The sequence below is a fragment of the Manacus vitellinus genome, unplaced genomic scaffold (genome assembly GCF_001715985.3).
Source record: "Manacus vitellinus isolate BGI_N305 unplaced genomic scaffold, ASM171598v3 scaffold_2_pilon, whole genome shotgun sequence".
NCBI classification, from domain to species: domain Eukaryota; kingdom Metazoa; phylum Chordata; class Aves; order Passeriformes; family Pipridae; genus Manacus; species Manacus vitellinus.
In genome coordinates this window covers 9,469,278-9,481,421 of record NW_021940208.1, presented here as the reverse complement: position 1 = coordinate 9,481,421, position 12,144 = coordinate 9,469,278, and the positions used below count along the sequence as shown (strand labels likewise).

General features: G+C 35.2%; 1 protein-coding gene across 1 annotated transcript in view; it reads right to left on the bottom strand.

The window, feature by feature from the left end:
- ARHGAP42 (Rho GTPase activating protein 42) overlaps nucleotides 1–12,144 on the bottom strand; it is a 145,603-nt gene that overhangs the window by 14,392 nt on the left and 119,067 nt on the right. The window contains exons 12-18 of the mRNA XM_018071345.2: nucleotides 11,706–11,745; nucleotides 9,644–9,706; nucleotides 7,979–8,053; nucleotides 7,219–7,303; nucleotides 5,973–6,031; nucleotides 5,107–5,212; nucleotides 687–846 (exon numbers count right to left, since the gene is read on the bottom strand). Of these exons, the coding sequence (XP_017926834.1) occupies nucleotides 687–846; nucleotides 5,107–5,212; nucleotides 5,973–6,031; nucleotides 7,219–7,303; nucleotides 7,979–8,053; nucleotides 9,644–9,706; nucleotides 11,706–11,745 (588 nt within the window). The remainder of the gene's footprint in view (nucleotides 1–686; nucleotides 847–5,106; nucleotides 5,213–5,972; nucleotides 6,032–7,218; nucleotides 7,304–7,978; nucleotides 8,054–9,643; nucleotides 9,707–11,705; nucleotides 11,746–12,144) is intronic.

Below are 12,144 nucleotides of genomic sequence, written 5' to 3'. Positions count from 1 at the left end.
TGGACCTGCCCCTCCTAAACCCATGCTGGCTGGGTCTGATCCCTTGTCCATCCTGTAGGTGCTGAGTGATTGCACTTAGGATGATCTGCTCCATAACCTTGCCAGGCACTGAGGTCAGGCTGACGGGCCTGTAGTTTGCCAAGTCCTCCTTCCGGCCCTTTTTGTAGTGATTGAAAGTAAGTGTTTAAGATTTCATGTGTTTTCCTTCTCAAGGCCTTCTCAATATTTCCAGGGACTAGATCTCTGCTGTGCAGCTGACATCCCTAAGGATAGCAATGGTGAGAAAGACTCTGGTCTGATGCATTTAGAGAAGAATCTATGCATTCATCCAGAGTGAACCTCCATACACTGGTACCATAAGAGAGATGGAGGAGCTGGGAGCAAAGTTATGACTTTCTTGTTCTGTTTTTAGGTTCAGGAGGTCACAACAGTCTTCAGAAAGCAACTGAAGAGTTAGAGTAACTCTTTCAAACCATGGGAGATTACGCCTTGGATCTGTACCTTGCACATCCACAAAAGACTTGCTAGGAATACAGATCCATAGCATGGGGTGGGAAGCAGGTATTATTTCTATCAATGACCTTCTACAAATGTTGGACTCTTTATTCTTAAGAACTTAATGATGGTAATGAAAATGAGATCTTAGTTCCATTTCATAACCAAATAGTCAGATGATTTCTTTCTACCTTTTCATAATGCTCTATCAGAATTTCAACGACGATATTCTGAAACTTAATGTTCATCATAGCAGCCACGGTTTCTTCTTGGGCTCTCATCAGAGTTGGTCCAAAGATAACACCAAGGTTGGATACAGTCATTAGATTTTGCTGACTGTGCAATGATACCCTTTAAATAAACACAAAAAAAATGCAATTAAATTGATTTGCTAAACTACAATTTAAACACGCAAAAACCTAAGACTATTTTTTAACAAAATTACAAGTTCATGACTCCCTTTTAAATACATTTTTAAAACTTCCACTTTTACTGGAGTCAAAATACAGTGTAGTAAAACTACCATACTTCCATTAAGGCTCCTATCCTGCAATAGCTTAATAGTAATGAGCACGTCTTCCGAGAGTATTTCAGTTCCTGACAAAACTGATAGGAAAAGGCAGCTATATTTGGAGGTCTCCACAGAGAGATCCAGACCACCTAAGGTTTAGGAGTCTTAGAGCAGGCACCTATCTCTCCAATAGTTCTACAGGAATTTAAATACTTTAGTTGGATTGATTGAAACTAGTATGTGATAACAGAGATCAACCATATACCTTAGTTTTCACGTAAAGGAAAGAAACTTAGTTTCTGAAAATACTTATTTCACAATGGGATCTCTTTATTAATATGATGAAAGCACAGAATCAATGGATTCAGTGAAATCATTGTTTCTATGAATAGATAACATTAGATGATCATAATGACATCTGGCTTTGAAATATAATAACCTTTTGCTTCTGTATATTCTGTTGTAACTTATTTTACCTCTTCTTTTTTTCTTCTTAATGTAGAATTCAGAAATTTAGCTTTACCAACAATTTATCAGATAGAAAAATGAAAACCATCAATCAGTAATCCTCAAAGCCTCTTCTCTCTCCTTACAAATAAGATTTGCCAAATAAAAGCCTTATCATCATAAACCCTTTGAAATAACTGCCAGTTATTTCAAAGCTGTCCTATTGCCTCATGTCTGAGGAATATTATGCCAAGTCAAGATTTTATAATTTCCTTAATGCTTAATTTTACTGCATCTGCTACCAAATGGAATTAGTTATTGAGGCACTTGTTCACACTTTCCTTTTCCTTCTCACTGCTATCTCCTACCATTGTCAAGATGAGCATCTTCAGCAATTTCCTACACAATTAAATAAACTCTTGTACCTTTTAAAATGTAGAAACAGTAAAATCTATAAAACATTCCCCTCATATTTGGGATAGGAACATTTTAGCACCCTATTTACATCAAGAAGAAGGAGAAATATGGGAAAGGGGTTTGTACTGGAGGCAAGTAAAAAAATGCCTATCTTCTTACATGTTTCCTATGTTGCTTCATTAAATCATGTCAAAGCTTTCCCAAATGTTACCTCAGACTAGCACTAGCAGAGATCATTATTTGGAAGCCATGTCATGAAAATGACTCCCTTGTTAAAGTAGAATTTTAACCAATTATCCTAATCTAACTTTCTCTGAAACAGATCTTATGTTTGTCTTAGATGACTAAGGGGCGTTTGGGAAGTCCACCAGTATTTTAATGAAAATGGAATGTTGAATAACTCAGCTCTAGATTTGCTAAAAAAACCTTAAAAAACTGCTCTGCAATGTTAGTCTTCTTTGTGCTGTACAGTAACTGTAGAGACCTGTTACACAAACATCATAGTCTTACACCATAAGAGAGAAGTAATATTTGTCTACTGTTCATGTTTCCTTGGTAACAAATTCAGTAGCTTGGTTAATAAAAGAAATGGTAAATTTAATAACACTGTAACCAGAAAGGGCTTTCTACAAAGCATTTTAAGGCTCAGTTTCTTGCAAACGAGAAAGAACCCAGGGCTGTAAATGGATCATTTTGATTGCCACTTTCCCCTGACCTAGTCCTACTGTTGCTGGGCTACTGCACAGACACAGGCTGAGGCAATCATGCATTTCAGGGAGCTGTAGGGCATTCATTGAGGTGTCATTGCTTTCTCCTCAAAATCTCCTTCTTTGATGTATCACCAGCAATTTTTTGATACTGCTGGATTGCAGACTCCCAACTATCTACCATAGAAAAGTATTGTATTATTAAATCATACCAAAGAATGATTTACTCTTTAGAGTAGATAGGTAATTTGACTACTAGGGAAGTTTAAAAACAAAAAATGAGCTATTTATGTGAAACTAACACCAAACTTCCCGTGCTTGCCTAGCTACTCACTAAGTATGTATGCATGCAGTATCACCTCTTTCCTGGGTGCTTTTCAGGATTTGCTAGTTTTTGTTTGTTTATTTGTTTTCAGCATGATCTATATCTCACATCATCTAGATCATATTTAATTTTCCACAGTGACATAAAATTCAAGGTGGGCAGAGATGTAAAGACCTTATGAATTAAACCAAGATAAAATAATATCCTTATTTTATAACTCATAGTTAAAGGTATAGTATTTTCATCAAGATGCAAAAGCATACATAAAGGAACTGAACAGCTAAAAGAAATATAAAGAAACAATGTACACTTTGAAACTGGATTTTTAACAAAAGAATGAGGAAACAGGAGGTTGGATTTTTTTTTTCAAATTTTCTCATTTTCATAAAACTAGGCACTTCACCTGCCATTTGCTCCTTGAAAAATCCCCACACAGTGGTAGGAAAAAGATGAGTAAGGAAGGTGACTAATACACTCAAGAGACTTATTTTGAATTCCGTCTCATTAGAATTGCTAGCATAAACAACAACTGGCAAATTATATGAGAAATTAGAAGGGGTGAATTGAATGTTGGAAAGAAACTACTAAAAGCATTCAGTGTCAAACCAAGATTACATTTACAGGAAATGAGAATCACAACAAAGATAACATAGGCAAGAATTAAAGAGAATAATTAAAGAGAGGAATACTTCAGGTGTGCTTTTCTTTGGAATTGCATCTGAGATTACACTGAGAATAAAAGAGGTCATGAAAAGAGGTCAATGCTTGCCTAACACTAATTTTGGCTACAAATAAGTCAGTTCCTATGCGTATATCTCTCTAAGTTTGAGGCTTCCAGACCAGCAGCTTTTACAAAATTGTTAAGCCCTCATTAAATGCTTTCACTTTTTAGGGGGTTATAAAGGAATAGGTATTATAGTGTTTAGCTAATCAAACAATTCCCTGAGTAAGGGAACTTAGGAAACTTTTTTCCATCTGGTTCTCTGCATCATCTCAATAAGATGCAAGGTCTACCTTTTTGCAATGGAAGCATTCACAGCAGCTTGCTATCATGTTAGTTCTACAGGGGCTAATGACATAAAGGGCTAAAAATAATTTCTTAGGGCTAAATAATTTCCTGTCAAATTTTCAAAGTTCTCATTTCTATAACAGGAAGCAAAACTGCATTAGTCCCTGCTGTAGACAGCTTACTGCAAGCTGTGGCTCAAGCTGTGATCAAAAAAGCAAAACAGTTGGGATGTAGTGAATGGAATGAAAACGATATGGACTCCTCTCTTATGTCTTCTACATATCTCAGTCATGTGTACTTTAACTGAACAACTCCTGCTTCACTATTCACATTCCCAGATCACTGACAAATGTACTAAAAAGTATAGAGCACCCCAAATCAGAAAGAATAATGCATATTAAAAAGTATTCAGCAAATACCATTGAAAACTAACTGTAGATTTAGAAAATATACAAATAACATTTGATGCAGAAACAGGATAAAGTAAAATGCAATAATGGTATGTAATGACAGCTAGTGATACAGAGAGACATAAGAGAATAAAAACCTGTCTTTTTTTGTTTCACAGCATATGCCAAGTGTAATTCAATGAAGACAAAAGGTCATTGGTTTAAAGAAATGCAAAATCTTTTCTATCTGACAATTAATACTCCAGGTAGCGTTACGGGAGATTCAAAAGTGGGGCATTTATATAAATATCAAAAATATAAATTAAAGCACTTAAATTAGTGCTTTCAAATGTCACTGCATTTCAGAGTTGTTAGAGAGAAAAATAAGATCAAATGTGAAGGACGAGTATTATCACATCGGCCCACCTCTGTCGTGAAACAGTGTGGGACTTTGCGACAGATTCAAACCAGCGTTTTCCATCAACCTTGGCATAGTTTTAGATGTTTCTTGAATTTATTTAGTTACGAGTCCTGTAGTAAGTAGGAACATGAATGAAAACATTGACTGGGTTTATTTTACAAACATAGTTAGCCATCTTGGTGACTCTATGATTTACAACTCTCTATTTTTTATTGTTTCTACAGAGTATTATTCAAGTTAAGTTGAGAACAGCATTTAAGAAATTAAATGTAATTTCAAGTGGCATTGTTTCAACACAGAGAATGGATTAAACAACACTGACAAATTTAAGCAGAAATAATAGCATCTTACAATAATATCAAAGAGAAAAATAAAAAATAATTACTTGACCAAGTGCTTAATAAGGATGTCCAGCATCTCTCTGTTCTTCTCTGGTAACTTATGCACAAGTGCATGCACTGCCTCAACTCTGTAGTTCTGATCATCTGACTCTGTTAAACAGAAAACAAATTGTTAATAACTCAGAACATGTGCTAAGAAGTGACTACAAATGGCATCAATGCCTGTATGCTAACATAAACATGCATTAAGAGGAGCCAAACACAATTAGCCTTCAAAATGATGAGGACAATTTGATTACATTTATTACATTCTGAAATCTGTATTTAAACTAATTCATCTAAAGCAATTACCACGAATACTGGAATCAATAAAATTAATGGCAATATAGACCCTACGTGCCACTTCAGTGAAATCTAAGCTTTTGCTCCTTGATTTTTAAAATATCTAAAGTTCTTCAGTGTCTTTTATTCTTATCAAGACAAGAGGAAATGGGGAAATAACTTCAAATTCTAAACTGAAGTCACTGGAAAAACAGTATTTCCTATCACTTGATCTAATTACTCCATTTATTGAAAGGAGATAATTATCGCCCCTTCTAATTTTTCAAGGCAAGCTGGGAAAAAAAAAGTCCCTGGATGAGAGGGATCAATGTTATAAAAGAATTATCAGCCTATATGAAACAAACAAACATCTAAATCAAGGTTCAAAATTTCATGCAGAAGGCAGTCACACAGAACCACTAAAAAGATCAGAACAAACCACTGAACAGCTTCATCTAGTGTGACTTCTCTGCTTTGAGGGCTGGATCACTGAATAATAGAGCAAGGAGAAAAGTAAAGATAGTGACTGGGGAGATCGAAGTTTAGAAACAAATTACTTTCACAAAAGTGTATTTATCACTTTACTTACTAACAGCAACAATGAAATCTTTGTGCAGCTTGAAAGTCATCAGTGGTTCTGAAAGACATCTGGTTGTAAAAAAACATATTAAAAGGTTATTTAAAACAGACTCAAAGTCTTTTTAAGTTTTATGATTGTGATTATGATAGCCCTCAACATCTGCACAATGTCCTATTGATCCTAGGAAACCCAATTCAATGATGACTGATTACAAGTAGCATACAACTTGGTCATGGACATAGTCTGAAAATCAATGAGTTGAATCTTATGTCACCACGTAAATTACTGAAATGTTACTGGCACTGACTTCAGAACAGAGGTTCACTGTTTCCTGTCTTAAATATAGGTGCAGACATGGTATAGTGGGCTGCAGAATCAATCTTTTGTCCAAGAAAGGTAAAAACATGATGAAATTTGGGACTGAAATTCTGATCTGAGAGATCCTAAAAGAGTCAGCCTCTGAAAGGCAGACTGTGAGTTGCCTTACAGAGACAAGTACACAGCTACTGCTTGCTGCCTCATGTTCTAATTTCACAAACACAGTATCTATGACGATTTGTGTGTCTGAAGATGCATACTAAGTTTCTTCAACCAAAAGCACTCTTCTCAATGAAATGTACATGAGTACTCCACTATAAATCCTAGGCATATTTTCCACAGTTAATAGAGATTTCTGATGCTGAGTTTTGTTAGGTGATTGGTTTAGGAAGTCTAGATTTTTAGAAGGCATAGAACACCCACCATTTAGATTGGATACTTTTCATTATGGTTTTTTTAACATTATATATTGAGAACTGAAAGAGTTATCTCAGAAGTACCATAATTTCTGAATATTCTGTTTCTTATCAGCAAAAATGAAAGTGTTGGAGGGATATTTTGTTTATGAACAACAGCATAAGATAAAAACTTGTGTTTTGCTGGGATTTTTATTCTGTTCCAACAATGATGTCATGAAATCTTGCGGGATTCAGAAACAAAAGACTGAGCACAACGTGCTTTGTGGTTAACATAAAAAAATTTAAATAAAAACATGCAATGAATAAATTCTGTCAAATTTAGGGCTATATAAGCCAGAACTATCTTAATAAGGTAGAAAGTGTGTATTATTACACAAAATCACGGAGATATTAGGCAGGATAATAATATACTCAATTATCACCATGCTAATGGGTACAAGAAATGTAATATGATAATAATAAGCAAAAGACTAATGGGCCAGAAAAGGAATACTGAGACTGTGTAGGATCATACTTACCTGAGGTAGTTTTTTAGTCCGCTTGTTATTGTCTTATTGTCCCAAAGTTCCATATCAATATCCATATCAGGAGGAGATTTAGGGGCTGGTAGAAATTTGAATTATGATTGTGTTATAGATTGACTAACGCAATAACTAGAAAAGCAGCAAAACAGAAGCTACTAAATTAGCCATTTAGCTCTAGCAATTACTTATTAGCCAGACTAATTACCAATCTGATCAGTTTGAATCTTTTAATCTCTGGCAAAGTATTAATAAAAATAAATTTAGCAGTCATACTTAGTAACTGCAAGTATTAGCTTTATGCACTGTGTCAAAGTGAAAGGTAAGCCCAAGTGCACACAGAGTTACTAATGTGTTTGCCTTAGACATGCAAACAGAGGCATAGGAGTGCCAAATTAGCAAGAAAAGTGAAAGACTGGAAAAACTGTCTATTAAGCTAAGTCGTGATGTATTATGGACCTAAGCTTTGGAGAACTTCTGAAACATGCCAAATATATATGAACAAATAGAACTTTAAAGATAAAAGAAGAAATGCATTTTTATTTGTTATTTGCTCATGTATAAAATGCAGAAGTGAATAATACTGTTCACAAGAAACTAGTTAGAGATGAAGCTCTCATTTTAAGACTGCAAATTAATTTAGTGGCAGTAAGAGCGCATACAAAATTGTAAATATCATGACACACTCTTCTGAGCACAGCACTTAAGGCAAAAGGACCACACTGCACACTGACAAAGGTTCACTTCAGATACTTACAAAATACGGTGTTCATCAGCTTCTGCACCTTGGAATTTACACCACCTATTCTGTACAATCCCAGGATTGTAATACCTATGTTGGGAAAACAAGTAAATGAAAATAATGAAAATATGGTTGTTTCAATATACACTGATGTATCCTTGGTGTATGTTTTCAGAATATTTAAATGCGTTTATGGAAAACTGTACCATTACATTCTTGAGTACTGTGTTGTTGAGTACTGAATTCTCTTCTGGGATAATAACAAATGCATTCCACTGAATCCACACCACATTATACACTAAGCATAATTTTACATTAACAGAACCCTTCTGCATGGAAATGACACATATTAGCAAACAACAAGGTAATGGCTAGGAAAAGTGAAAAATAAGACCCAAAAGCAGTCTGAAAACATATTACACATCAACAAGTTTGTATCACCTAGAAGTCAATGGAATTACTGAGCATCTATGTTTGCTTAAACCACCATCCCTTCCAGTTAAGATCTGATTGACATTTATAAGAGAAATGATTGTACATACTGTAATCTGAAAATAAAAATATATACTGTATACTGTTGCAACACATCAGTTGAAAATTTATACGTTACCTGTAAGTTAAAATTGCTATGCTTTTTCTTAATAGCACAGATAATAATAAAAAAATGTTTCAAGAGTGACATTTGCAACACAGTAATCTAAATATTTAAATTATGATAATTTTATTGTTTTTAACTGCCTTTTAAAATCAGCAGGATTTAAATGTCTTCCATTCTCCTCACTTCAAGCCTTACCATCTAAAAATTATCTAATTTTCCTTTGAAAACAACATTCTAAAATCTGACCTCACTTAGATAACCTAGGTGTTTGGTTTTAAAACATTCTTTTTACACCTCATTCCCCCAGAAAAAAATGCAAGCTCTGAGTCAGCAGTGATTTAAAAGCTACATAACACTATTGACTGAGAAGTTGAATTCATGTTGAGTTCAAGATTGCACAGAGACCACATTTGGATTACTAAGAGATCTACACACTGAAAGTTCAAAAAAAGGTTATTTTATGGGAGATGATATAGCCACACCTCTCCATTTGGAAGGGGTAATTTAAAACTTATTGTGAGTTGTAAAATATCACCTCATTAGCAGAGTGATTATTACTTCCTTATTGTATATTATCACTACCAAAAATGAGTTGTAAACATTTAAAAACAAAATAACAAATCGTGTGCAAAATTATAGGAGTTATGCTCCGAAAAAAACCAGATTTACCAGCAGAGAGTACTGATGTCCCTTTTCAGTCTTCAGGTTTCATGCCTGAAACCAAAGTTGGGAGCTGAGACTCCCTACAGTTTTTATCACAAGAAAACACAATTCAGTGCACACACATTAAAGACTAAGGTTGTGAGCAAATGTGTATAAAGCTGCCTAATCAACAAGGAATTACAGAAAATGTTTAAAAAATCCACTTAAATGGTATGTTAAGAACTGTTGTTGGAACTTGTGGCAACAATTTTGAGTTGTAAACTGGAAGTGTAAATCACACAGATAAAATGTGGAAATTCCAACCCAAATGATGGACATATTCCAAAGCACAGCTGTAAAACATGTAGAATTAATCAAAGTAATATTTCAGAAAAAGAAATCATAATAATCTAATACATAATTTGTGATTGAATACACACCTCTTGTTTCTACAGCATGAATACATTTCCTCACAAAGTTGAAACCTGCTTCATTTAAGAACACTATAAAAAAAGAAAAAATGGTAATTACTTCCTAACATCAATACACAAAATCTCCCTGTTTAGCTACATTCACATATTAGTCAAGGGCTGATACACATTTATCCACAAGGTTATGATACTCATTCTGTAATAGTATTTCTGTAGATAAATCCTTAGCATTCAAATCCAACTTTCTAGTCACTAGTGCATCTTTAGAAGCTTAATATTCTACTGTCTTTCTCAGAAATCAGTAGCTCCTCTAAACATACACCTGAAAGCTTGTGGCTTTAAAAGGAAATTACTGTACTCCGCTCTGCTGAGCAAAATGCTTTTAAGAGTTCAGGATTTACATTATGAACAGAATATATTCATTGGATTTAATGCAACAAGATTCCTTGCTCTTTACACATGCACATAACCACTCATAAAATGGTAACATAGGAAAACGATCCTTGTTATTTACTTTAATTAGTGGGCTTATTTCAAGTGAATGTATTTCTCATTCATTTTCTATCTTCAACACCCACTGCTCTAACTAGCTAAATAAAGAAAAAAAATAAACTGTCTAAATAACTACTTAAATAAAGAAAATCATAAATAGTATATTTTTCACCATTAAGAAAAACCAGGTGCATTTGCTTAAATATCAGATTTTCAGTCTCAAATACACCTCCTATTAAGACGTATGTCCTAATGTGACAAATCTCTCTCTGAGATACATACACCCACATATATATTTAAATTATTTTTACATATTTAAGTTAATATAATATGATGTTAATAACAGACGTATCAATATAATGTTAATACAATTATGCACACAAATCTCATAGTATCTTTAAATACACTCATCCTGTTACTCAGTGTATCTAATAAGTGCATATACACCTAAAACTAAAAAGATGTGATGGGCCAAGATCAATTGTGTGAGGTGCCACGAGGCCAAGTGCCAGGTCCTGCACTTGGGTCACGACAACCCCAGGCAGTGCTACAGGCTTAGGGAAGTGTGGCTGGAAGCTGCTTGGCAGAAAAGGACCTGCAGATGTTGGTCAGTAGTGGTTGAACAGGAGCCAGCAGTGTGCCCAGGTGGAAAGAAGGCCAATGGCATCCTGGCCTGTGTCAGCAATAGTGTGGTCATCAGGACCAGGGCAGTGATCGTCTCCCATACTTGGCAGTGGTAAGGCCACACCTCAGATCCTGTGTTCAGTTTTGGGCCCCTCACTACAAGAAAGACATTGAGGTGCTGGAGTGTGTCCAGGGAAGGGCAGTGGAGTTGGTGAATGGTCCAGAGAACAAGTCTGATGAGGAGCAGCTGAGGTAGCTGGGGCTCTTTATTCTGGGGAAAAGGAGACTCAGGGGGAACCTTACCACTCTCTACAACTACCTGAAAGGAGGTTGTGTGAAGTGAGGGTTGGTCTCTTCTCTCAAGTAACAAGTGACAGGACAAGAGCAAATGGCCTGAAGTTGTGCCAGGGAAGGTTTAGATTGGATACCAGGGAAAATTTCTTCACAAAAAGGGTTGCCAAGTATTGGAAGAGGCTGGCCAGGGAAGTGGCTGAGTCACCATCCCTAAAGGGATGTAGATGAGGCACTTAAGGACATGATTTTGCGCTGGACTTGGCAGTGCTGGTTTAATGGCTGGATTTGATGATCTTAAAGGCCTTTTTCAACATAAATGATTCTATGACTCTATATAAGATATTATCTCAGCACAGTGGTATGTATTTACATTTAGATTTACAGACTACCGACAGAAACTTAAAAGATTTATTAAATATATTGTAGCTTTGGAGACACTCAATTTTTTTTCCAGCAATACAAAAGTTGAAGGCTGTCTCATAGTTTACATAGTTTAGGATGTGCTTTTGTGTAACCAAATCACTTAATCCAACAAAATTACTTCACAGCAATAGAAATAAAACATAAAATAATTAGTATCTCTCTCCCACACATATATCAAGAAACTGGAACATGACAGAAATCTAGCAGTATTTGGTAACTCAACAAAAAAAAAGCTTACTTTCTTCCTTCTTGCTAATAATGGCTGGCAGTGTGTAGATCTGTTAAAAAAAACAAACAACCGAACAACAACAATGCAACAGGACAATAATTGTACTTTAAATTCTTTATTACCAGGTTTGGTAGTAGTTGCAGCATGCTGTGTATTAGCTTGCTGCTAGGGAAATGCCAACTCTGCCTTTCACCATCTCTTGATGTTTACCACTCCAGTACACACCCGGGTTAACAGCCCATGCTACTATAGGCAACTAATGCATTAGAAGTAAGATTTACAGAGTCCAAGCGGGTTAAATTTCAATACTACTAGCAATCCAATTTCTGTAGTGGTTCAGTCAAGCAAGAAGCATGTAAAAACACTCATCTATCTCATAAAACTGGTCAACCTTTTTTTTCCTATCAGATACAGGTCTGACATCACCCTCATTCAGTGACTACTTTAA